The 27,264-nt window shown below is 45.8% G+C and overlaps 1 protein-coding gene across 10 annotated transcripts; it reads left to right on the top strand.

Moving 5' to 3' along the window:
- Window positions 1-58: 58 nt before the first annotated feature.
- On the top strand, window positions 59-27,264 carry Dcakd (dephospho-CoA kinase domain containing). Of its 10 annotated transcripts, none has more exons than XM_026408296.2 (5): window positions 59-105; window positions 18,948-19,174; window positions 19,574-19,777; window positions 22,902-22,989; window positions 26,036-27,264. In XM_026408296.2, exons 2-5 carry the CDS (start codon window positions 19,063-19,065, stop codon window positions 26,325-26,327), a joined length of 696 nt encoding a protein of 231 aa, XP_026264081.1. In that variant the 5' UTR covers window positions 59-105; window positions 18,948-19,062; the 3' UTR covers window positions 26,328-27,264. The 10 variants fall into 10 exon arrangements, 8 of the variants coding, with proteins under 8 accessions (XP_026264081.1, XP_026264080.1, XP_026264076.1 ...); XM_026408295.2 differs by lacking the exon at window positions 59-105 and adding an exon at window positions 130-297 and having other exon boundaries at window positions 18,951-19,174; XM_026408291.2 differs by lacking the exon at window positions 59-105 and adding an exon at window positions 130-297.

Here is a 27,264-nt window from a genome sequence, read left to right as displayed (position 1 = left end):
GTACCCAGAAATCACGAAGGGTGGCTGTCCTGGTGAGAGGGTTGTGGAAAGCAATCCCGGAAACCCCGACGTTCGGCCGCGCTTGGAGGGAAGCAGGGCCGCAAGGTTGGTGGGGCAGACCCTTTCGTACCCGGGCGGCCGCGGGGCATGCTGGGAGTTGTAGTTCGATGTTGGTTTAGGGTTTTGGGCGTGGAGGCTCCAAAGTCTAGGTTTGACTTCAGCCTGCCCCTGATAGATAGTTCCCGGGCCGCAGGTGAGCCGTTATTGACTGCCGTTAAGGACCGTTACTATTCTCGGGTAAGTGAGAGAGACAGGCCCGCGGGTGCGACTTGCCGGGACCCGAATGTCCGGCCCCTTCTCAGAGGGCACTTTCCTGCTAGAAGCCAGATCGGCTTCTGGCAGCTTTACTCACTCGGGATTCTAGACAGCTCCAGGTCGTTGGCAGTTCAAGGCCTCATGAGAGGAGACAGGATTGTAGTGTGCAAAACACTGCCTCTGAGCCTGGAGATCCGACTGCTCGGCAGGCAGGGCTTGCTGCATCTTGACCTCCAGATAACGAGGTACTGGTCTGGTCTCTGCAGAGCCTTTCTGCACATGTTGTCCCTTTTATTCCCTGATGTATATCCACAGGAGCCTTCCACTATTTAATGGGCATATGATCTTATCAACAAGTTTAGAATGTAGTTGCCATCATTCCCCTTTTTCGCAGTCGTTAAAAACAAAGTGACCCAGAGAGGTTGGTAAATCATTCAGTCGTATAGCTAGTAAGTGGCAACTAAGTATACAAATTTGGATCTGTCTGCCTCTAAGCCCTCTAAATTCGTTACCATCACAAAATTCCCATTGTCTGTTCCAGGCATCCACCTAAGGAAATCAGTTATTAGAAGATAATCTGCAGCATCTTAATTTTTAGACTCGAATGTTTCAGTCCCTTGGATCTCACCTCTTTGAGTAATCTCACCGAGTCTTGTAAATAGAGCACAAAGACGTGGTTCCCCTTCTCAGAGATTTTCTGTTCTGATTGGGTGTTGAGGAAAGGACTAGTTCTTACCATGAGAGAGTTGTGTGGCCAAAAAGGGAAATGATCTTTGCCTTTGTGAAACTCAACATGAGAAGAAGGACAGGGTGGGAAGAAACAGTTTCCATCTGACTCAGGGAAAGAAAACCAAATAAAATATAAAGCTAAATATAGTCAGCTCTTCTTATGTTAGTCCGAGAAGCAGAAAAGTAAATATGATCCAAAGCTGCATATAAATCCCAATCATTTATACTTGACTTTGGAAGGAAGTCAAAGCTGCCTACTTGAGCTGAGATCTGTCACCATACTCATCTCTCCAGGGTCAAGACTGCTGTCAACATGATGTCATGGGCTGGAGATGTGGCTCAGCGGTAGCGCGCTTGCCTGGCATGCATGCGGCCCGGGTTCGATCCTCAGCACCACATACCAACAAAGATGTTGTGTCCGCCGAGAACTAAAAAATAAATATTAGAATTTCTCTCTCTCTGTCTCTCCTCTCTCACTCTCTCTTTAAAAAAAAAAAAAAAAAAAAAAAAAAAAACATGATGTCATATATGCAACTGCAGGGGAAGGGAAGTTCTGAGATTATAATAATAAAGCCTCACATGTGTTAGATGGGTTTAATTTGTCTAAATGTTTTACTACTTTAGCACATATGACCTTGTGAAGTAAACAGTGAAGGGGCCTTGAAGAAACCAGTACATGCCAAAAAAAAAAAAAAAAATTGACTGATACCCAATGGCAGAGCTTGGGCCAGAACGCACACTGCTATTCTAATTCTGAGCCCTGTGTTTTCTTTCCCCACAGACATACAGAGATTGAATGAACACTAATGAAGCATGACCAAGGAAGAGGGATTATAGGGAAGAAGGCGCTGGTGTCTATGAACACTGCCATTCTTGTAGTTCAAAGCCTACGCATGATATTTAGCCTTACATTTTAATGTAAACAGCAGTTTTTTGCTCAGTGAAGAGCTTTTCTGGGAGGTAGGCAAGCAGTGTTGCTGTCGTGACCAAGCTGAGTAAAAGCCTAAGCCGAAAGTTAGGAATAGAGCACCACTGAGAATTCTGAGTTAGAAGGTACCTGGAGGCACTTACTTGCTTTCTCTTGGATTGTTCAAGTTATAACCCTCACTTAGATTTAAAAAAAATTTTTTTAGTTGTAAACACAACACCTTTATTTTTATTTATTTATTTTTATGTGGGGCTGAGGATCGTACCCAGTGCCTTGCACATGCCAGGCAAGTGCTCTACCAATAAGCCACAACCCTAGCCCCTTCACTTAGATTTTGTAGGATCCATGATTTATCAATCATAGAATTGAATTTGTAGGTAGTAAGTATAGCCAGCCACAGTGGTGCACACCTATAATCCCAGTGACTTGGGAGGTTGAGGCAGAAGGATCACAAATTCAAAACCAGCTTCAGCAAATTAGCAAGGCCCTCAGCAACTTAGTGACTTGACCCTGACTCAAAATAAAAAAGGGTTAGACATGTAACTCAGTAGTAAATACCCTTGGATTCAATCCCCCATACAAGAAAAAAAATAGTATATGTTATCTCTTCTTAATTAAATATTTTTTAAAGCTTTTTTTGGCTATAATCCCAGCAGCTCTAGAGGCTGAGGCAGGAGGATTGCAACTTTAAAGCCAGCTTCTGTAACTTAGTGAGATCCTGTCTCAAAATAAAAAGGGTAGGGATGTAGCTTAGTGTTAGAGTACACCTAAATTCCATCCCCAGTACTGCAAAAAAAAAAAATTAAAGAAAATCCTTTTTTTGGTTTTGTTTTGTTTTTGTGGTGCTGGGATGGAACTCTGTGTCTCTAATATGCTAGGCAAGCAATATACTACTAAGCTACATCCCCAACCCTGCCACTTATCATCTGATGCCTGAGTTTACATTTTGTTTTATAGTCAATTAGCAAAGAATGATCACCCAAAGCCAGAGTTTCTAAATTGGGTTTAAGGATGATTTCCATGGGATTCCAAGAGTTTTTGTATGTGTTCTTTCTCATTTGCCTATAAAAGAGCTTTCCACTTTCAGATAGCTGTAATTGCTGAAAAGTTGGTCATTTCTGCCTTATGCAGTTATGCAGAAATATGTAATCTTGTGTCCTTGTAGATAGTTGCTACACTTTCTGCAAATATTATCTAGCTCTCTAAAATTCTTTCTTTTTTTCAAGGTAAAACAATCCCAACTCTCTGAGCTTATCACATGAGAATGGTGGAACTCTTCCTTCTGGCCCTGCTGGTTCGTTCTCCCACCCATTCTGGCAGGAACATCATAAGAAGATAGTAGGTAGTGAGGTACAGCAGGGCTCAGAGGGGTGGCTGGGGAACATGCCCATGAAGCTTGACCTTACAGATTCTGAAATTTTCTCCTAGTTGTGAATACCTCCATTATCTCTTCATGATTGTTATTGGAGGTAGCAGAGTATAGTGGTTAGGAGTATAGGCTCCAGAAAGTGACTCCCTGGGTTCTAAGTCCTGGCTGTACCTCTGATTAATTAATGGTTTCAATGTCATATATATTCAATATCAGGGTACAGTGGCACATGCCTGTAATCCCGGTGACTCAGGAGGCTGAGCAAAGGGGACTGCAAATTTGAGGCCAGCCTGGGCAACTTAGCAAGACCCTGTCTCAAAATAAAAAGGGCTGGGTGTGTAGCTCAGTGGTATAACACCCCTGGGTTAAATTCCTAGTGCCATTTAAGAGTGGGGGAGGCTAAGAATGTAGCTCAGTGGTAGAAGTGGGTTTGATCCCTAGAACCACAAATAAAGAAAAGGAAAGAAGGAAGGAAGGAATAGTTGCTCATAGTGTCCATTATTGATTGAAGTCCTTGATATACTCCCAGCATATCAGAGATAACCCTTTCTTGTAGGCATAGGAAGGATGAGCCAGGTTGTGATTCATATATTCTATATCTTAGAGCACTCATGACATGTTAGGTTCCATGGCCAAAACTGGAGAATCAGGCATAGGATAACAGTTCCTGCCCTGGGTTCACTCCACAAATTCGTAGGTATCCAGACTAATAGTTACAGTGCAGTACATAAGGGAACGTGGATTCCAGCAGGAGCCCAGAAGAGGGTTCCCTAACCTGAGGAAATGACAGCTGAGCTGAGTTTTCCAGGGAAAGCATACAGGTAGATGTTGTAGACAGAAGATGTGAAAGTGCAGATGCCTGAGAGAAAGGTATTTTTGAGGTACCACAATGAGAATGATGAGACTGGAGGTTGGAGTGTGAGGAGCATTTAGGAAGTTGAGATTCAAGCAGCAAGCAGGAGTTGGGACATGGGACAGGAGTTTGGCCTTCATCCTAAAGACTTGGAGGCCACTGATGGATTTTTAGCTGGGGAGAAATAGGATAAAATTTTTGTTGGCTAAAGGTCATACTGGGCAGCAGCCTGCCCGTTCAAGGCAAGAGCATTTTTTTTCTGTGAAGAATGAGGGCCAGCGGATTCAGTGTGCAATAAAGGATAGGAAAATGGCCTTTTGCATTTTCTTCTCTCCCCTGGATCTTGTCATCAAGAAGGCACTCCTTGTTTCCTGAGATACCCGGACACCTAGGCCTGTAACACAGTGGGCCCAGCATTTTTGATGCTGTGGTTTTAAGAGTGTGACAGGCATTTCCTGCCCAAAAGGCACTTAAGGTAAAATCAGAAAGACCAGATGTACTTAAAAATAAAATAACAGGTGCTGGGGATATAGCTCAGTGCCACAGCTCTTGCTACCATGTGACAGCCTTGGGCTTGATCCCTGGTACCATCAAAATAAAAAAATTGAGCTAGAAGGTAAGTGAAGTTGAGGGTGGGAGTGCATATCTTTGGGGCAGGGTTGTAGCGAGGGGAAGATTCCTGAAGACAGCAGACTTTGAGGTTGGCTTTGAAGCTGTTTAAGATCTGGATTCTCCATTATAGTTTCTGAAGGCCCTATGAACTCCCTCCTGAGTTTAAGTAACAATTGTAGCCTTACTTTTGTTTGTGTGGTTATTAGGTTTGTGACCATTTCCCTCCACAAACCCTTAGGTTTTATGAGGTTGGATTTTCCTCACCTCTGTATCCATTGGGCCAGCACACAGTAAACCTTCAATTAATATTTACTGGATAAGGTTGGGGGTATAACTCAGTGGTAGAGCCCTCCCTAGCATGTTTGAGGCCCTGGGTTGGATCCCCAGCACTGTGAAAAAGAAAAAAATTGTTGGATTAATTAACGTGTGAGTGAGCAAATGAGAAAATGGTGAGAAAGAAGGAATGAAATCTTCAGGGTAGAAAAATGTAATAAGCAAAGGGCAGGGGCAGGAACAGTATATTGATCTCTTATGTTTGTACAGTGCTTTATTGCTCAAAAAAGTCACCATCTTATTTGATCTCTATTGTCAACTATCTTGAAATGATTAAGACAGGTGTTATTCCTGGTTTACAATGAGAAAAGAAAGAAGTTCAGTGATTTGTCCAAAGTTTCACTGCTATTAAGTAAGGAGATCAGACTTGAACCTGAATATTTTAACACAAAGCTGGTGTAGTAACTTGATTTCCTTTCTTCTTTCTCCTTTCCCAAGGGGAACATACAGTGAGACATGGGTCTAGAGTGATGATCTGGCCAGGTCATGGAAAATCTTAAGTTTCAGTCTGAGGAATTTGGACTTTATCCTCCAGCCTATGGGAGGTTTTTTGTTTCATTTTGAGTTTTTGAAAGATTTTGTGTATTTATTTATTTGCATTATTGGAGATTGAACCCAGGCCCTTAAGCATGCTAGACAAGTGCTCTACCACTATGCCACATCTCTAGCCCTTTTTGTTTTTTTCAGGGTCTCACTAAGTTGCCCAGGCTGGCTTACAATGTGATCTTCCTGCCTCAGCTCCCAAGTAACTGGGATTATAAGCGTCCACCACTGCAACTGGCTTAGAAGATATCAAATAAAGGATAAATATTAATGGTATTTGTGAAGTGTGGTATAAATTTAATTGCATATTAATATTTATTTAAAATAAACATATGGAGGGCTGGGGATGTGGCTCAAGTGGTAGCGCGCTCGCCTGGCATGTGTTCGGCCCGGGTTCGATCCTCGGCACCACATACAAACAAAGATGTTGTGTCCACCGAAAACTGAAAAATAAATACTAAAAAAAAAAAGAAAAAAACTCTCTAAAAAAATAATTAAAAAAATAAAATAAACATATGGAAAATAAATTTAGTTTTAAGAACCAGGAGTCACTTTTAATGTTGTTCATCAAACAAAAGTTGAAGCAGTGCTATATACCAGGCATTGTACTAGATGCTAAGGACATAGGGAGGGGGGGGCGACTAAGATGTTCATTACTGTCAGGGTGAAATGAGATGCTTGTGTAAGCATCTGGAGCCAGCTCAAAGTTTATTATTCCTGTCCTGAATAATGGAGGATATTTATTTTAGCTGAAAAAGCTCTTGATGGCATCACCTCAGAATGCAAGGGCCAAGTTTCAGTATTGAGGTGCCTGGGTTGAAGCCCCACAGCAGCCCTTCAATCTGTCTTCTGGATCATCCCCAGACAGAGGTGCAGTTGATGATGGCAGATTGGACCACAGGATTCTTACTTAGAAGACAAAGTCCTTATTTGTACACCAATAGTTTCCAACACTGAGGCAGTATCTGGAAAAGTAGGATCATCTGGAAGAGTTTTTAAACAATATGCCCCAAGAAGTTCAGATAATTTGAAAAGGCAGGAAGTCCATATTTCTTTCATGACCTGCCATTGTTACTGATGGGAAGCTTAGGTATCCCTCTGATATGTCAGGAGTAGGGAAAAAGTTGAGAAACACTAAGCTATGTTATCTGTAAGTTGTTTGGTCAAGGGAGGAAATGAGACATTAGATCTGGCCATATAGCATAGGAATTTGTTCTGCACAGCCCCATGGCTCAGAACTAGGAGAGTTGTTATCTAGGCAAGATCTTTCTAACTTCCAGGAATTCAAAGATAGCATGGAGCCCTGTTGAGAGGCTGTGAGCTCTCTTGACATAGGACACATCCAAGTATAAATGACAGCGGCCATGTAGAGGAGATTCAAATACTAGCAGGGTGTTTGGACCACATGGACCTTTTGATCATAAGATAGGATCCTATTTATTTGGTGATGGAAGTAAATGATTTATCTTGACTTGAAATATAGAAGAAAGTTTCAAGAACTAGAGTGATCAGAGAAGAATGTTTTATTACTTCATTCCTCAATATATTTAGTCCCTACTGTGCCAGGCACTGAGTAGTCCTACTTTTAAAAAGGAAGTAGAGGGCAGAGATACACTTTGGGGAATGGGAAGTAGGGTAGGAGTTAAGGACCACCTACTATATATGTGATGCTTTCTAAGACACTTTTATGTATTTCCAATTATTTCAGCAACACTGCACAGTAGAGATTATCCACGCTTTAAGAGGCAACAGGATGAGAGGCTGACTTGCTAGGCTTGTATGGACAAAATGTGGGTTCTGCAATCAAATGACTGAATACCAGTTTCCTCTTATGCAAAACCGTGAGGATTGAGTTAAAGTCTACAGATTGCTTTTAAGGCCTAGCAGGCAGAAAGTGCTTCATTAACTGCCATAGCTACCATGGTTACTATTGCTAAGTTAGGACTTCACAGCCCCCTCACTTACTGGGGCTTGGAGAAGCTCCAGCCGGGCCACGCCCACCCCTCCCCGCCCTGCCTTCCAGTCTCCGGCCCCACCCCTTCCGCTGGCCGGACGTCCGGTTCGCGAGCGCGTTCCCGAGCCCCTCCTGCCCGCTGGGAGCCAGCCAGTAAGCGCTGTGGAGATTGGTGAGCGGCGGCGCCTGCAGCCAGGCCGGGTCTGAGCGCCGGTACGTAGAGCCGCGCGGGCGGGTGGGAGCGTGCCTGGCGACCGCCGCACGAAGCTCCTTTGTTTCTCTCCAGCGATCCCTCATCCGGCTGGGCCCGAGGTCCGGCCTGGGGCGCGCGAGACCACCGCCAGAGGCGCCGGATGGCGCGGAGCAGGGGGCGTAGTGTGCGCGCCTTCTTTTAAAGGTTGGGCGACAATTTATTGAGCATTTACCGTGTAGCTGACACTGGGACAAACAAGCACCCTTATATCCAGAATTCATCGTCTTGACAGCAACACCGAGAAGCAAGGTGTTTTTCTTCTATTTTACAGCCGTGGAAATGGTTCACAGTTAGGAAGGGGTGGAAATTGTGGTTTCAAACCTAGGTTTAGGTCAAAGCTGGTACGCCTTCGAACTATGTGGTCACGCCTTCGAACTATGTGGTCACACCTCCGTTTTATTTTTTAAATTCAGCTTCTGCCACTTAAAGTTGTGTGACCCGCCCCCATTTCGCACATCTGAAAAGTGGGAGTAATAGCTGTCTCATAAAGTGGTTGTAAAATGCTTTGCTGCGTAGCTGTTATTTTGTTAAGTTCTGAACCCTCTAAAAATCGATGATTACTTAACTCTCCTGATTCCTTCTCCTCAGGGAGACTAGAGTGGTTGGTTGCCCATAGTTTAAGTGAAGTCCCCCAGGTCTTCACTCCCTGGTGATGAGGGCCTCAGACCACTTGCTCCTTCTCTTGCTTCCCAGAGGCAGCATTAGCATCTCAGGTATTGAATTTGCTTATGAGTTTTCAAAGCTATTTCACTCTTCTTTAGTTTCTGGGAGATTATCACCCAAATGGATTTTCACATTATGTCCCAATTCTAAAGGTGAGGAAATGGAAGCTTTGAATGTTTTATTTGGGGTTTTATTTTGTTGCGGGAGGGACTGTGCTGATTTCACCCGAATAAATCAGATTGACTTAGTATGTATGGCAAAATACCAGCATAGGCCTGGGGGAAACAGGTGAAAGGTTAGATCTGGATGATGAATAGAAAATGGACAGAGCCCCTTGGGGTAGTTTTGTCTAGCAAGTCCCGAGATTGCCACCTGATCCTCTCCTGTCTGTATTGAGCAAGGTTTCAGTCTCCTCCTGGGTGAGACATTTAAAAGCCTTGGAGCCTCTCTTGGTGCCTAACCTTAAGGAGAAAAGATTAGAGCTGATAGCTGAAGACAGGCAAGCAATAAGCTTAGCTTTGTTTTGTTACCAACTAGCTGGCACATTTTTTATATTGACAGCTAAAATTTTTCTCTGAAAGTTGCAATAGGCGCAGAGAATATGATTTCCGGTTAATTGTAAATATTGACATTTTAAAATAAAGCTATTAACACTCGTTTAAATTCACAATGGGATTTAAGTACTGTAATAATTTGATCGTGTTGTCCTAATTGTTTGAATAAAAGAACCACTTAATTTTTAACAGCTAAAATTTTATATCCTTTTTTTTTTCCTTCTTGAATATGTATTTCCATTTTGTTTCCTTACAAAAAGTTTTTCTAGTATGAATAGAATTTATGCTTAAAGTCTTTGGTTTATTATTCTTATCTGCAACAACAATGTCTACTTAAAAAAATGTGTCTCTACTTAAAATTAAAGCACTTTTGCCCACAGTGGCACACATCTGTTATCCCAGCAACTCAGGATGCTGAGGCAGGTGGATTTATGAGTTCAAAGACTGCCTCAGCAGATTAGTGGTGAGGCACTTGGCAACTCAGTGAGACCCTGTTTCTAAATAAAATTTACAAAGGGCTGGGGATGTAGCTCAGTGGTTAAGTACCCTGGTTCGGTTCAATCCCTGGTAATCTCCCCCATTTCCCCCACCTCCTGCTGCCACCAAAAAAAAAAAAAAAAAAAAACTAAAGCACTTTTAAAAATTGTGTTCTAGTCATGTATTAAACATCTTCTTTTGGATTGAGGTTTCTCCCCCGACCCCAGTTCTGGGAACTGAACCCAGGGTGCCTTGCAGTGAGCAGCATCCCCAGCCATTTATCTATTCAGTTTTTTTTTTTACAGGATCTTGCTAAATTGCCTTGGCTGGCCTTGAACTTGCTGTCTTTCTTCAGCTTCCCAAGTAACTAGAATTATAGGCTTGTGCCACCAGGCCCAGTTTGGTTGAGTTTTTACAATGATAAAATACACAATTGATCAAAATAACAAAATTAGATTTTGTTTTGTTTTGTTTTGTCAGTTCTAGGGTTCAAACCCAGGGCCTTGTGACTACTAGGCAAGCACTCTTCTGCTAAGCCACATCTCTTAACCCAAAATGTTAGTTTTGATAAAACATTTTATTTCATCTAGGCATGGTGGCACATACCTGTAATGGAGGCTGAGGCAGGAGATTTACAGGTTCAACACCAATCTAGGCAATTTAGCAAGGTCCTGTCTCAAAATTAAAAAGGGCTGAGGATGTAGTTTGGTGGTAGAGCATCCCTGGGTTCAGTCCCTAGTACCAAAAAGAAAGAAAGAAATCATCATCTCCTAGGGTTTCTCATTCTTTAGTGGAACTACATTGGGCAAGTAACTTCTTTTAACTTCCATTTCCTCATCTTTAGAATGAGAATTAAAGAAAGAACTGGTTTCATTGGGTGGTTGTGCTGATCAGATAGGATCAGGGTGTTCCTGTCAAACAGTGGATGGGGTGACTGCTCTTCACATGCTAGTTCCTGCCTTCTGGAGAACTCACCTTTCTACACTCTTTGCCTCAGTTTTCTCAACTGTGAACCCAAGATGTTGTAAGTCTAGAAATGTGGAGGTGGGAAGTAATTTTAAAAGGTTTTGTGATTTTTTTCACAGGTTTTCTGGAACAGATATTTTCTTATTTTAAAATAGTTAATGTTAGGGCTGGGGATGTGGCTCAAGCGGTAGCAGGCTCGCCTGGCATGCATGCGGCCCGGGTTTGATCCTCAGCACCACATACAAACAAAGATGTTGTGCCTGCTGAAAAACTAAAAAATAAATATTAAAAAAAAAATTCTCTCAAAAAATAGTTAATGTTAGCTGGGCATGGTGGTTCATGCCTGTAATCCAAGAAACTTGGGAGGCTGAGACAGGAGGATCGTAAGTTTGAGGACAGCCTGAGCAGTTTAATGAGACACTGCCTCAAAAATAATTTTTTTTTTTTTAAATGGGCTGGGGATGTGGGTCAGAGGTAGAGCACCCCTGGGTTCAATAAAATAGTTAATGTTGACTACTTCCTTATACATGAGCTGGACATTTTGCTGCAAGCTTTATGTATTCATCCAACACATTTTTTTTTTAATCCCGGCTTTTTATTTATTTATAATTTGAGACAGGGTCTTGCTGAGTTGCTTAAGTCCTCGCCAAGTTGCTGAGGCTGGCTTTGAACTTGCCATCCTCCTGCCTCGGCCTCCTGAGTCACTAGGGTTACAGGTGGGTGCCACCACACCCAGCTCTAACAAATATTTTTGAGGCCCTGTTTTAGGCACCTTAGATATGCAGTCCCCAACTTTTAGAGGGAGAGGCAAACTACAGTGAATAAACACATAGCTATATAATGTGTTGGGTGGTGATATGTTGATACGAGCTGTGAAGAAAAATGAAACAGTAGGAAGACCCAAGGGCAAAGCACAGATGCTATTTTATATATTTGGGGACAGTGTCTTTGATGGAAGACAGTTGGGCAGAGAAAGGTGTTGAGCTGCTCAGTCATGCTTGGGGAACAGCATCCCCGCATACGTGGGTGTGTGCTCAGCGTGGTCAAGGAGCAGGGAAGGGAATGATCTAGGAGGGGAAATGGTGGAAAATGCTTCGAGGGGCTGGAGGATTCTACAGGACTTGGCTTGTACTTAGGTGAGGGGTGGGAGCTCTTGGAGGGTTTTGAGCAGAGGCTGACCTGAGCTGACTGGCATTCTAAAGGGTCCCATTAGCTGCTTTGTTAGGAATATGCTGTTGGGAAGCAACAGTGGCAGTAAGGAAATCACCTGGAACCTCCTGTACTGATCCAGGAGCAAGAAGACCGTCGTATCTGCAACAGGGGGTATCTGCAACAGGGGGTGTCTGGTTAGGTTGTGAATGCGGGAGTTAGAGCTGGCAGGGGCAGTAGTGAATTGGATGAAGGATGTGAGAGAAAAACGGGAGAATGCCAAGGTTTTTGGTATAAGAAAGAGACTTTTTATTTATTTTTAAAATTTTATTATGAGACAGGGTCTTGTTATGTTGCCCAGACTGGCCTCAAACTCTTGGGCTCAATCAGTCTTCCTGTCTCAGCCTTCAAAATAGCTTCAACTATAGGTACATTCTACCACATAGGGCTTGAGGCCTCAGCAGGTGGAAGGAGGGAGGTGCCATTTAGGAAAATGAAAGAGACTGCAGTGACTGTGACATGTCACGCTCTGAATTGGGAAGATAAGGTGATGTGACCTCTGTCACTTCATTTAATCCTGATAAGACCCCTACGAATAGTGGCGCTGCACGTGGTACTAGGGATTGAACTCAGGGGCACTCTACCACTGAGCCACATCCCCAGCCCTATTTTGTGTTTTATTTATAGACAGGGCCTCACTGAGTTGCTTAGCACCTTGGTTTTGCTGAGGCTGGCTTTAAACTTGTGATCCTCCTGCCTCAGCCTACCAAGCTGCTGGAATTACAGGTGTGTGCCATTGTGCTGGGCTTAAGAGTAGTCAGTTTTAATTCCATTTTTTAGTTATGGAAAGAGAAGCTCAGAATGTGAAGGAAATTGCCCAAGGCTACATAACTAGTTAAGAGACTGTAGAAATCCCAAAGCCCTTGTGCCTGCAAAGCCTCTGAAGAGGCCTTCCCTGTGACCCTTTTTCTATATAAATGGCAACGTAGTAATCTAGCCCAACACCTCTGTACCTACCGAAGACACTCCCTGGAGTGGTGGTTTATGCTTGGTTTTGCTTCAGTAGAGCCAAGATTTGTCCTCCTCTTTTTCCCTTCCCTTGTTGTTGGGCAGGGGAGGGAGAAGAGGTTACTGACCCCAGCACCCTCTCTTGCAGTTCCCTCCAGATAATTGGCAGCCTGGAAGAGGTGGTGACTTAATAGGCCTAGCAGACAAGAGAACTTTTCACCAATAATGGAAGATTAAGAGTGGGGAAATGATATAAAAATAGCACTTAATAGTTAACTGGAAAACAATATATTTTTGCAACCACTGGTTCCACAAGAAAATAATTGGGTCCCAAGGCAGGAATGACTCGTTTTCATGAATGATTATATTGATCATTGGAGGAAAATAGATATGTCCCCTTTGGAAAGCAATTCAGAGGAGAAGTGGCTGGCTAGCCAGGCATGCCCAGTGTGAAATCCTGAGAGGCTGTGGAGGAGGAGGAAGCAGGCTGCAGGCTAATGAGCCGCCAGGTCCTGGCCCTGTGCAAGCAGGTTTGGGGCTGTTGATTGGGAGCATGTGAAGCAATAGAACTTTCTTCCCACTTAGGTATTGAGCTCTCCCAAGGGAAGAGAGAAAGTGGCCATTCAAATATCAGTTCCTTGTTCTGTTTAACCCATTGGATGTTTTGTTTTTTTCCAGGAGAGATTTACTAGCAGCAGACAGCATGTTTTAATGGCAAAAATGGAAGGCTGGGAGGCTGATTCCAGCCTCTGCTTTACTACTAACAGAAGTGTTTCCCCTCTCCTTTCTGGACTGATCCAGGCTGGGTTATGGAATCATTTGTCATTTACTCTATGATTATCAAATATTTCCTCTAGTAACTGGTAGGGAGCATGGATTCAATGCTTAATGTTTGCCAAGTATAATTCTAAGCACTTTACATGTATCAATTCATTTACTCTTCACAGTGACTCAAAAGTAGGTGCCATTAGCTCCATTTTATAGATGAAGAAACTGAGTTGAACTGACTTGATCCATGTCACTCATCTAGTAAGTGATAGACATTGGACACTATACAAGATTCTGGAGACAGTACAAATTAGATATTCTGGTCTCATGAAACATGTTTTATTGAACTCTAAAAATAGTTACTAAGGGGCTGGGAGTATGGTTCAATGGTAGAGCATTTACCTAGCATGGAAAAAAAAAGTCATATAAGCAAAAGTACAAATTATGATAGGTATGAAAGAGGAAAAGTAGAGTAATGAGCATTATCAGAAGCCTGATTTGGGGTGGGGGAGTCAGACAAGGCTGCTACTGTGACTTTCTCCCTTGTTGCTTTTAAGTTCTGGCTGAGTGACCTCTCTGGTTCCTCATCCAAAATGAAAATCACCATTGAGTTTTTTTTTTTTTTTTTTTTTTAACCCCGTAACTATATCTTAAGCCTCTCTTTATTTTTTGTTTTGAGACAGGATCTTCCTAAGCTGCTAAGGGCTTCACGAATTTGCTGAGGCTGGCCTTGAACTTGGGATCTTCTTGCCTTAGCCTCTCGGTCACTGGGATTGCATGACCACACTGGACCCTCCATTGCTGCTGATACCCTTCCCAGTTACCACCACCACATGTTGTAAACTTCATGAGGGCAGGAAATGTGGTTCTATCCAGTTCCAGGGGTCTGATTGGTTGACAGGAAGGGTACAAGGTAAAGAAAGAGGAGTAGCTGGGTACTACTGTGGCACTCACCTCTGATCCCATCTACTCAGGAGCTGAGGCAGGAGGATCACAAGTTTTAGACCAACCTCAGTAAACTTAGGCCCTGACTCATTTAAAAAGGGCTGAGCATATAGCTCAGTAGCAGAATGTTGGCCTAGCTTGTACAAGGCCATGGGTTCCATTCCTAGTATCACAAAAAAAAGATGGTGGTAGGAAGGAAGGAGTCAGCCAGAAAGTGAGTGAGTGGCAGAGGAAATAGAATGCTTGGAAGTCCTTGAGCTAGGAAAGAGCCTCCATGTACAGGGATAGAAGGAAGGCCAGTGCAACAAGCACAGGGCATGGATAGTGACTGAGGGGTTCACAGGGCTGGAGAGCTCTGTGGGAGGCCAGAAGAGAAGGAATAATGTAGTGATGGTTTCAACCAAGGGAGTGACATGATTAGTTGACCCTTTAAACCATTACCCTGGCTTCCATTGGGAATATGCATGAGGGACTATAGGATCATCCGGCCACAAGGCTACTGCAGTGGTCTGGGGACAAGATGCTGGGGCTTAGTTGAGCAGGGGGCGTCTATGGTGTTAAAACAGCAGTGGGACTTTTGTCTAGGAGAGCCCACATGCTTTTTTCTCTATAAGAAACACTGCCAGAAGAGGCTCCAAGGGAGATGATTCATCCCAAATGGGAAAAACTGAAAGGCAATTTGGAGAACTTCAATGAGAAGAGCCCACCATTTATGAAGCACTATAGAATCTGACCTTCCTTTCACAGGCTTCTGGACTCACACCAGATTCCACCTCTCCGAAGTTCTTGTCTTTTTTTTTTTTCTTTTGTACCCTGTTTCTTTCCACTGATGTGGAGAATGAAGGGAAAGAAAGCTTTGGATGTGGCTGTCCTGGCATCAAAGTCCTGTTTTTTTTCTCAGTCCCACCTTAGCTGATGAATCCCTGGCTTAGGTCCAGTTACCAGCTTTCTTGTCTTCAGAACTGGCATTGGCTTTCTAGCCAAGCCAGCTCTGCAAATGGCTTTCAGCGTTGAGGAAGAAGATTCCAGGCTACCATTGGTGATGTCATTCCTTAATTCAATGAGTGAATGTTTATTGACTGCTCCCAGAAGGACAGGAAGAATGCACTCCTGAACAGCCTCCCTGGGAATCTGACACTGTCACTGACACTGGAAGGCCAGCCAGCCCTCTTGTTTACAGGTGTGGAGACTGAGTTCAGAGAAGCGAAGGCATCTGGAGTTTGGTCATTTCTCATTTATGGAACACTTATACCAAGGGCCAGATTGATGAGACAGACTCCCCATAAACCCCCCTGTGTAACCCCCAGTTACACAGGGGGCGGTTTATGGCAGTCTTGGAGACTGGGATCTTGCCTGTCAGCTCCAGCCCACCACCTTCCCTTTTAGCCAGCGCTTCCAAGCCTAGTTGATTCAGACCCAGGGAACTGGGGTAGAGCCTGGTTTCTGTACCTTTTTAAAGTTTTATAGATGATTCAGGTCATAGCCAGGCTTAGGAGTGACTGTGGGGTCCCATTGCCTCTGTGAAAGTGGCAGTGGACTGAGGAAAATGGAATAGAGTCTGAAAAATGAGGGCTTAAATCATGGTCTGTAGGAAAAAATCATGAACACAGATTGTCAAAGGTGACCCCTTATCCATCTGTATCTGGGATAGTTACCAACAGGTTTGAGTTTGGGATTTGGAAGCAACTTGGAATCTAAGCCTCTGGTTCCCCCTTGCCAAGCTTTGAGGGGATAATTGGCTCTCACTTGCTGTAACTTCCTACCCACAAGATCCACCTGGCAGATCTGGGAGCAGTCACCAGTAGGAAGGCATTCACACATTAGGTCCAGGCCGAAGACCTTCTTATTACTGTCTTTGCTCCTCTGTCAGCTCTCTGCTCCTCCCAGCCGTTTTTTTTTTTTTTTCCTTAAAACTTTTATTTTTTAGTTATAGATGGACACAATATCTCTATTTTATTTTTATGAGGTGCTGAGGCTGGAGCCCAGTGCCTCATGCATGCTAGGCAAGTGCTCTACCACTGAGCCACAATCCCAGCCTCCAGCGTTTTTTTATTTGTTACTGTCTCTCTCTCCAATTTTCCCCTGGGGTTGGGGGAGGACCTATGTTTTCCTTGGGTTGTGTGAAAGGTCCCCATCACCATTGCTGTGAAGCAGCCAGCAGTTAGTGAAGGAATGAGTCACAGAAGGGCTTTCTAGACAGGAACAGTTGTTATTTGTCCAGCCTCTTCAGGCTAGCAGCCCAGAGTCTCCCTGGGCCTGTACTCCTCTACCCGCCTTGGTCTTTCTTACAGGGCCCAAGCAGCTGCTGATCTGTTTCTGCAGATGGCCATCTAAGGCACCAAGAAGGGAAGCTATTCATTAGAGTCCCCTGAGAGCCTATAGTGTACATCTGTGCCCTGGTCACTGTCTATAGGCCACTTTCCCCCCATTCTGCAGAAGAAAGCAATATGGTAATAAGAAAGCATTTCTCTTTGATTCTGAATTCATTTGTCTACAGATAGATTTACCTTTCTTGTTAGTTTAAAGGTAAATTATTTTTTTAGGGCTAAGATTTAGGAACTCTGAATTCTATCTAGCTGCTGCTAATCGCTGTGGCCTAATAAAATCCCTTGCCTGTTCTTGTCCTCAAATCTCCACTGCTGTAAAGAAGAGCTGGGATCTATCCCAAGCCCTGCTACATATCAGAACTGCTTGGGCAGCTCCATTCCCACAGATTGGGATTCCCTAGGTTTCAGAGGGGGTTTAGCCATCTGTGTGCTGGTAGGTTGAGGTTGGCTTGGGCAGAAGGTCTTCCAGGCCCCTTCAGCTAAGCCTGGCAAAATTGAGTGACTGGGTGACAGTGGCTTTCTTCATGATGAGCTATGAGAAATACCCTTGCCCCCTCACTAGACCTGTCCTGTCCTCAAGTCCCACTCCCACCCCTCTAGTCTTATGTAGAGAAGAAATAGACCCTCATTACTTTAGGAGCAGGAGCAAATGGCATTGGATTCTGTATTATAGAGCTTCAGCCAAGTGGCCCAACTTTATTTATTTTATTTTTTTTTACTGAACCTAGGCTTTACTCCTCTTTTTGCAACCTGGAGGGAGATCACTGGGGGGTCTAGCCTCAGAGACATAGAGGAAACATGATTTTCAAATGGTTGAATACTTCGGTCTCTAGATGAGGAGGCTGGTGGATATTCTCTCTGCCGTGGCTTTCCTGGCTGAGAACAAGGCTAGGCAGATTTAAACATCCAAGTTGGTTCTCTGCCACCTCAAGTCATTCACCCACACAGCTTACATCTGAGTGGCTGCCTCCCCTGATGTTTGGCATCCTCAGCAGAGGCAAACTCATTTCAATATAAGCCAAAGCAAAGTCTAATTAGGACAGTAAATCTGCTGTTTAACTAAAAGAGGTCCTACAACAGATTTCAAAGTCCTGGAGAAGTAATTTGATGCTGGGCCTTTGATGTAATTGCTTCTAGCCTGGAAACAAAAGTCAATTCGAGGTAACCTGTTTGCTGCAGAAAATGCAACATGCCTGTTGTGAGACAGTTTGAGGTGGCAGGAATGGGGACATCATGAAAACCTTTTTTTCTTTCTGTGCTTGGCTATATAACTTTAACCTTATATCTACTAACCTGCATCAGCATCCTCACTTCTGTTTATTGGACATTTACCACTTATCAGGCCATGAAATACAGATTTTATATGCATTTTCTCTTCAGTGCATAATAGCCCTATGAGGCAGATTCTGGTAATCCCATTTTATGGGTGATAAAACTGAAGTTCACAGAGGCTAGTGACTTCCAGAGTTGCACACCATGTAAGCAGAGGAGCTAGATCTGAAGCCACCCGTGCTCCTAAACTTTGTGCTGCCTTGCTGCCGCTTAAACTAAGGAGGCCACAAACCATGATGCTGAGCTCCAGGTTAGGTTCCCTCCACCCACCCCAGCCTCTCCTCCTTTCCTTCATATTCCTCAGCAACATCTATACTTCTCCACACATCAGGCTTATGGCCTGTAAGCCATAGTTGCCTCTGAGCTCCCATCTGGGCCACTTCTCAGCTGGGGAGGAAAGGACTGTTCATCTCACTCTGGTGGTCCTAGTGCTGGTGCTCAAGGTAGGGTGGACAGTGGGAGCTTCTGTGGAGAAGGGCATTTGGGCAAAAGAAGGGCCTAGGCACCTGGACTTCATTTGCTCCTCCATTTGGGTGGCTGCAGGCAGGACTTTTGTTCCCCATGAGCCACAGTGTTCCAGACCAGAAAGGATTCAGTGGGATTGAGGGCATCTGAAAATGACTTTGGGGTCATCCTGATTGCTGAGCTCCCACTGTGTTCCTCAGTCTGCCTGCTTTATCAGTGCTTTTTGAAGAACACTAGAGACTTTTCTGCAGGGTTTCCTCCTGAAAGTGGCCCCTGCTTCCCAAGCCCAGGGCTGGACTTTGCTGGCCCAGCTGTCTCCCTTCCCTTCTTCTGCCTCCCCTCCCCTCCCCTCCCCTAGCTCTTGTGTGTGGCCCAACACTGACCAGGCTGCCCACCTCTGACAGCAGGTCCTTTTGGCGTTGGTTTGGTGAATCGCTGATCGGCCCAGCTTGCCCTACGCTCCAGTGATTCCCTGGCTCCTGGCTTCTAGTCTGTCTGAGCTCCCTCTTTCCTGGGAAGATGTTCCTGGTGGGCCTGACGGGGGGCATTGCCTCAGGCAAGAGTTCTGTGATCCAGGTGTTCCAGCAGCTGGGCTGTGCAGTGATTGATGTGGATGTCATTGCTCGGCATGGTGAGTTGGAGTGGGTGGGTTGGGGAATCATGCATAGCAGCTCCTCTGTGCTTCCTTTTCTGTTAGCCTCCCCTTTTGTCAGTCCCTTAGAGGCCTCAGAGGTGAGGGAGGCTTTCCCGTCGCTGTGGCCTGGTTTCCTGTCTCTGCCCCTGCTGGTGCTCGTGCTTCTTCTGTTTACTCTTCTTTCCCTTAGGAGTCTCCCCTGGTTCCTTCACCAGCATGAAGGATTCTGTGCACTGTGCTGTTAGCTTCAATTGCTTTTCTCTTCCTTATTTTGTTTTTGCTTCAACTAAAAGAAATACCCTTGGGTTCCCTCATTATTTTTCCTCTGGTCACTTGGGGTCCTCTGACTTGCTGGAGGTTCCGTAGAGTTGACTCAGTCTCCTCTTTATGCCGTAGTTGTCCAGCCAGGATATCCTGCACACCGGCGCATTGTGGAGGCCTTTGGCACTGAGGTCTTACTAGAGAATGGCGATATCAATCGCAAGGTCCTGGGGGACCTGATCTTCAACCAACCTGACCGGCGACATTTACTCAATACCATCACCCATCCTGAGATCCGTAAGGAAATGATGAAGGAGACTTTCAAGTACTTCCTTCGTGGTGAGACCCTGGGCCTGAGGTGGGAAGGGGAGCTGGTTAGCTAGGTCAATGAGTTCACATTGCTTATTGGCAATCCCCCTCCATGCAGAGACCTGTGCCAGCCCCAGAGGAAAGAAGCACATTTCCCTCAACTCTTAAGGAAGTTGACAGTTTAATGAGAAGAGACACATGAGGCTTTTGAGCCATGATTCCCAGGAAGTAAGTTGATTTTTCTAGTAGGGACAGAAATAATGATAGTTGACGAGTATTGGAGTCACAGACCTGAAGTCAAGTTCTGACCCTGACTGTTTGTAGCTGTGTGACTTTGTCAAGTGGTCCAGTTCCTCAGCCTGTTTCCTCATCTGCACAGTGCAGATCATGCCAGCCTTGAAAACACTGGAAGATTGAATGTCCCTGTTAGTGACGTCATTACACAGTATAAACTGTAGTCAGAGTCAGTTTTGGTGCTGGTGCTGGCTACTTGGGAAAATGTATAGACTGGAAATAGGAAGACCCAAGATGACCTGGGTGAGGGCCGGAGGGGTTCCAAATAAAGGATCATCCTCTGGGAATAGGACCTCTCAGAGTTAGGCTAGCAGGTGCAGGGACAGCCAGGAATGTGCCACAACTGAAAGGAAGAGAGAATTTGAAAAGGAGGGGTCTGTGGTCAGTTGATAAGAACCTGCCAAGGCCTATACCCTGGTTCAAGCCCTGTTTTTCTGGATAGTGTTGGGCATCCTGACTCTTACTGTCCAGGATGGAGTCCAGGACAGGTACGAGGATAGAAAGACTGGCCTGGGGCCCTGGAGAATTTTGTACCAGCCTTTAGAATATATGACCCCTAGCCTGGACCTGGCTGCCTGCCTCCTGTCAGTGATGATGAGAAGACTACTTCCGAGGGAGTACAGGGAAGGCTTTTAGACTGTCACCTCAAGTTCTTAGGTATGAGTGGGAGACTTTCCCCTCCCCCAGTCCCCATTGACTAGTACCTCCCTCCAGAGAAACAGGGGAGACAGATATGCATGCTACCACCCTGCCACTCCCTGCAGTCCAGGGATTGACCTGTCTCTGGGCATCCGCCCTGCGAGATCACCTCACGCTATCCATCCCAGTAGCCCCTTGCCACAGGCCTCCTCCTTTCCTCCTCACTCAAGAAAAGTCTCTGGATTCTGTCTTCTGTGTCTGTGTTGTCCCCTCCTAACCCCACCCAAGAGCAAGCCTTCTGCCTTTCATTCCTGCCCTTTGTATTTGCTCCCAGGCCAGTTACAAGTACATCTGCAGGGCTGTGAGGCGCGAGTGGCTCTCCCCTTCCAAAATTAAGCATCGGATAATGTCACCCGCTCCAGAGCTCTCCCACTGTGTCATCCACCCAGCCTCCCCGCCTCCCCAACCACCACCACTTTAATAAAAGCCAGAAAGCTCTTTTCAGCTCGATAAGGTGAAAAATGGGGACGACAGCTGTGGCTTCCACAGTCCCAGTTTTTCCCTGATGAGTAGAACAAATACAACTGTCAGAGTTGGTATAATCAAACGTCAGATAAGATCACCAGCTGTTGGGGAGGTCTCTGTGTAGGCAGACGGATGTCTTAATAGAGTCAGGATAGTTTGCAGGGCTTATCAAGCAGGAGGGATGTGACAGCTGAATAGCCCTTTGCTGGTGAACCAAAGAGCTGGCCACCAGCTCCCAAGAGGGACTCAGAAGAAAGGATAGTGTGGGGAGAAGAAGCAGTGGGAGCAGAGCAGGAAAAGGAGATAAGCGGCCCAGAGAGGATCTGGTCTTTTCTCCTGCTCTGAGCTGGGAAGAGTGAGTTGGCGGACAGGGTGGGGAATCTACACTGCTTTCCTCCCTCCTCTGAGGAACAATGGCAATAATACCCATCATGTATGGGGTACTTAGTGAGGGGCGAGGTGGTTTACATGCATTCAAAATTCTTTTTTAATCTTTACCATCATCCTGAAAAGCAGGTATTTCTTTTAGTCATTACACAGATGAGGTTTGTCTTAACACCAGAGTCACATGAAGGGATGTGGGGGACTACAAACCAGGGTGTGTCAGCAGAGCCCTTGCTTCAACCTCTGTCTTAACTTCAGGCTTCTCTTATGCTTCCTGGGCAGCAGGTTTTGGGAACCCAGCAGCACTCCCTGCATCATATTGAGGGCTCATTTCCCACGACAGTCCTAAAATTGGTTTGATGGTGTCCGGTTCTGTGAAACACCATCTTGGCTAGGAGTCTCTGTCCCTTATCCTGACTGCTCCCCACCCCTCCCACTTCTGTACACCCACACAAGGATGATTGGTATAAAGAAATAAGCATGTCATCAACTTTTCTGGGCAGATATCACTCATAGTAGGTGAGGGAGCACCCTGACTGGCTTTGGCTTGTGATGGGAAAGCCAACAGCGCCTTTTCTCCATTGAATGATTGGGTGCCATTAGTCATCACCATGCCCACTGCCTCTGACCTCTTTCCTTTTGGGCTGTTGCTGCCACCCCTTTGTGGGTCTTTCATAGAGCTAGCCACAAGACCCTTAGCAGCAGAGGGCCAGGCCTAGACCTGGATCCTGGAGGAGAACCTAACCTTTGGGGTTTTTTTGTTTGTGGGTTGTTGGTTTTTTTTGTTTGTTTGTTTTGTTTTGAGCAAAGGTAAGATGAAGTAAGGCAGAAAGAGCCCAGATGCTCCTGGAAACTCTCCCCAGCCTCCTGCAACTCTGGCTGTGTCCTGTCCCTACTCAAAAATAGCACCTCTTGGGGTTCAAGATCAAGGTGAACTAAACCCTCTGTGCTTATGCTGACCACCTGCAGCCCCCCTCTGCTCTGCTTAAAGCTCCCATTTTGGCCACACAGGAGCTCTGTATGCGACTTCCCACCTCTTCCTTCTCATTTCAAGTATCAGCAATCATCCCTACTTTCCAAGGCCAGAACAAATGCCAGCCCTTCTTCAAGGTCTTCCCTTATCAAGCAGCTAGAAATGATTTTTTGTAGCAGTCTGCTCTGCATGGCATTGAACTGGCTGCTGTTCAGAGTATGTCTGCCTTGGAAGGCCTCCTCTCTGCTGGGGTGCTGTAGATGGTGGGGCCAGTCATGTAAGCAGTCCTCTGTGAGTGCTTGCAGAATTGAACTTGTAGGCTTTCCCACCTCTCCCCAGGATACCGCTATGTGATTCTGGATATCCCCCTGCTGTTTGAGACCAAGAAGCTGCTCAAGTACATGAAGCACACGGTGGTAGTGTACTGGTGAGTATGTGATATGATGTTACCTGGCCCGGCCTGACTGAGGTGGGAAAGGAAAGCCCCTGGGTTAAGGTGTGTATTTGGGAAATAGCCCACATCACTTTTTCTTCTCCCTGTGGGGATAGCCAGGACACACGGAGGGTTTGGGCAGCAGTGCTCTGAGCCTATAGAAACCAACTTCTGTGAATGACCCAGATATATCTGGGGCAGGTATGGGAAGTGATAGGCCCCCAAACCCTAGTGCTTGGGAAGGACTCCCCCTGCTGGCCATTGGAGGCACTTCAGCCCAGATGGCAGGCCTTGCCCTTGGCTACCACTGACTCCCTTCTTCCTCCTGGAGCACCTCTCAACTTTCCAAACAACTACCACATTTGCCCCTTCATTCACTTTACCTTTCAGCATGAGATGGTCAGGACAAGGGTGGATATTTTTTTTAATTATTAGAAGAGAAATTAAAGGGAACAGTTACAAAACTTTTCGAGGGGCTGCTCATTGGTGACACTATGAACAGAAAACTGGAGAGAGCTGTCAGAGCCCAGCTGAATAAGGAGCTTTGTTTTCAGAATCTTCCAGGACAAGAAGCAAACCAGAATCCAGGTTTGGCAAACAGAAGAATCAAACTGTCAGGGAGAATGAGTCACACAGTCCCTGAGGGGTAAGAGAGTAGAGAGGCTGTGGGGTGTCTCTGCTTCCCAGAAACTTTTTGAATGCCACCCACAAATATAGCAGCACATAGGTGGGCACTTGGCTCTGCAAGTATTTTGGGCACAGGTGGCTTTCAAGAGATCAATGTGTGGGAGGCTGCTTGCACACTGGAGGTGGGGCCTGAAATTCTCAGTGCCCTGGGAACCACCCTGCCCTCTCTGGCACCTCTCCTGTGGCTGTCACTTAAAGCTCAGTCTGAATTCCTTGAGCCAGGTGGGGGACTCAGGCATCCTCTGAGCTCTCCCAGTGGGTTAGGCCTCTGCACATAAATCTGGAATCTGTCTTTGTTCTTTGTTTCCTGTTTGTGAAAGACTCAACTGAGGCAAGGTGGGCCCCATGAAGTCCTGGGATTTTCTTTGCCTTAATAATGCAATTGGAACTTTATACCTAGGGGTAAAATACACACACACACACACACTTAGATCTTAGTGTAGGTGAGAAAATGAAAAATAGGAGTCAGTTGTTTCTGCAGCCTCCAGATGACTCCATATCTGCCCTTGCCACCTTCTCTCAAAGACAAGCATCTTTGAGGTTGGCCTGTTTGCTAAGAGCAATGATAAATAGTTGCAACTTCTGGTGGATGAGTAGGATTATGTTGATTCTGCCTGCTCTCTAGGGGAACTTTCAGCCCCACTTGCAGGTGGATTCCTGGTAGTCTCATGTCCCACCTATAACACATGAGGGTGTACAGCTCTCAAGAGAAGCCAAAGAGACAAGTGATTATTTGCTTTTCACCAAATTGATCTATGCTTTACTTGGTGAACTATGTCTGGATAAATTTGAAATAATGTGGGAGATTTCCAGAGTGCTTATACTGTAATATGATTATTCATGTATTTGAGGAATTTGACAATTATGGAATAAGTGTTTGGGTAAGAATACCAAAGTCATAAATACCTAAGCCTTAAACTAACTATAATGGTCCTATTTATCAGCCCCAGGAAGGGCTGTGAGAGGGTGCTGCCTTCACATCTGGGAGGGGGTCCTTTGGGCTGGGCCATACCTTCTGAAGGATTTCCACTCAGCCTCAAGCCACCTTCATTCTCACTGGGATCCCCAGTCACAGACATGTGCATTCCTGACTAAGGGTGAATATAGTCCTGTTCTTAGCCAGACAGGAAGCAGCTCCAAGACCTCAGCAGTACACTGTACTCCCATGAGGAAGGAAGTTCATTTTCAGGGAGGGTGACCTTGTTCTTAGGGTCTCAGAGAAGGGACTAAACTGGAGTGATGAGATCTCATTTCATTTCATAGCTGGGAAAATTCATGCCTGTTACAATCTGAGAAAAGATGGTCACAAACAGGTACTGCAGCCTCTTCCCCTCTTGTTCTCATTGAGGGGCTGAGGTAGCTCATAGAGCTGAGGTGTTCCAGGGGACACTGACCACAACCAGACAAGCGGCATGGATCCTGTGTAGCAGAAGACAGGAGAGGGAGTTTACTGAAAAAGGACCTGATGGCCATATCAGGGTGGGTAAGAGGAATTCTTTGGCTAGGCCCACTGGCACATGTCTGTGATCTCAGTGACTTGGGAGGCTGAGTCAGGAGGATCACAAGTTCAGGGCCAGTATGGGCAACTTAGCAAAAGCCCATCTCAAAATAAAAACCAAAAGGCTGGGGGTGTAGCTCACTGTTAGAGCACTCCTGGGTTCAGTCCCTTTAGAATTTTTCTTGGAATTGAGAACAGTATTGGTTAGCTTGATCCACAGTGATTGGTCCTATTCTAAGTCTGAGAAGGTTCAAGTTTTGAGCCCTCTTTACTCTTTGAAGGGACTCACCTGTCCTTCATCAGTGGCATCAAGCATAGCAGCCACCCTCTCAGCACAGTCTTTGCTTTAAATGCACAGGCATAGGGGTGTGGAGGCAAGGAGAGGAATCTTTTTCAGTGTCCCAGGAAGCTAGTTTTGATAATGCAGACCTGGGTCCCCAGGGGACCTGCCAGAAGTGTTCAGCTTGTGAGCACAGGCATTTCAGCAAAGATCATCCATCCAGAGATCCAGGATATAGATGATCCCAGGTGATTAAATTCTCCTATCTTACATCTGGGGACTCTAAGGCCTAGTGGCAAAGCAGAGAGACCCCAGATGGCAGAAAACAGCTGCCCCTCCTTTTTGATATTAAGGGGCTTAGGTGGCCCACAGAGCTATATGGCCCTTACCAAGAGTGGGGTGAGGGGGAAGAAGCTAATGAGCTTCCGGGCCTCTCTCCCTGGTTATGGGACCCTTAGTATCCCAGAGCAGCATAGGATTCGAGGAAAGATCCCATCCCCAGACCCCTGCCCACCCTTATACCTTGCTGGCAAGAGGGAGGCTGGGGCCTATAGTGCCCTTTTGCCTGTCCTTAGTGATCGAGACACACAACTGGCGCGGCTGATGAAGAGGAACAACCTGAACCGGGAGGATGCAGAGGCCCGCATCAAGGCCCAGCTGCCCCTGAAGGACAAGGCCCGCATGGCTGACCACGTTCTAGACAACTCGGGCGAGTGGAGCATCACCAAACGCCAGGTCATCCTCTTGCATGCTCAACTGGAACGCTCCCTGGAGTACCTGCCACTAAGGCTCGGGGTCCTCACAGGTCTGGCTGGAATTGCCAGCCTCCTCTACCTGTTTACCCGCTACCTTCTGCCTTCCCCCTAGGTGGGCAAACCAAAGCAGGAAGCCCCAGGCCTTTGTCTCCTTGGAGGCCAAAGCTAGGTACCACCTTCTGTCTTCCTCCAGCTTCTTCAACATACACACATGCACCACACATACACAACACACACACACATACAGACACACTATGAATCTTGTCTGGACCACTGCTCTGGGCCAACCTTTCTTTATAGTGTATTCTTTCTGAGGCTGAGAAGTAATCTATTGTCAATAGGTACACCTTCCCAGCCTCCCCAGTGCCCCTCCCTCCCCTGGCAGCACCTATAGAACACTACAGAACAATGTCTGTGATGGCAAAAAGCATCAGTTACATTGGTATGGACTCCTGTGGGCAGGAGTGGGAGCAGTGTTTTGTGGTCCTTACCAGTGTTTACAGCTGGGAGGCCAAGGAATCCCTGAGCTTGAACCTTCTCTGAACACCTGCCCCATCAAAGCCAATACTTGGTTGAGACCATGGGGATGCCTTCAGCCTTCCATCTTCAAACAGGGTTCTCCCCTAGGTTAAAGTGAGGATTCACTCATGGGTAATGAGTAACTAGGCAGAAGCAGAAGTTCTGGGAGACTCCCCTTCTTAGTGGGTTCTTCCAGTGTTCACCATTCCTTGCCCACTGCCTCCTACCACTAAGCCTCCTAGCCCTGAACCCTTGGTACTCCACAGCCACCACGCTGTTTCTCACCTCTGTGCCTTTCTCCAGGTGCTGCCTGACCTGGAATATTTTTTTCCCCACTGCAGCTGGCTAACAGCTCAGACACCAAGCCCCAGGCTGGGTTAGGTGCTCTGGGATACCACCCTCTTGTGTTTTTCCTTAATCATTGGCATAGTAATCAACCAAAAGTTGGTTGGTTTCTTCTAGACTGTACGCCTCTTGTGGGCAGGGTCCGTCTCTTTCATACCTGTTTTCCTAGTGCAGAGCTGGCTCGC

Source organism: Urocitellus parryii, chromosome 7 (assembly GCF_045843805.1).
Source record: "Urocitellus parryii isolate mUroPar1 chromosome 7, mUroPar1.hap1, whole genome shotgun sequence".
In the NCBI taxonomy this organism is placed as follows: Eukaryota; Metazoa; Chordata; class Mammalia; order Rodentia; family Sciuridae; genus Urocitellus; species Urocitellus parryii.
The sequence above is the reverse complement of the archived record's forward strand: the minus strand, read 5'-3'. Positions and strand labels throughout refer to the sequence as shown.

Coding starts and splice junctions, on each gene's coding strand:
- Dcakd (XM_026408296.2), top strand. CDS start 19,063: ATGTTCCTGGTGGGCCTGACGGGGGGCATTGCCTCAGGCAAGAGTTCT. Junction 19,778..22,901: donor TTTCAAGTACTTCCTTCGTG/GTGAGACCCTGG, acceptor ACCTCTCCCCAG/GATACCGCTATGTGATTCTG. Junction 22,990..26,035: donor CACACGGTGGTAGTGTACTG/GTGAGTATGTGA, acceptor GCCTGTCCTTAG/TGATCGAGACACACAACTGG.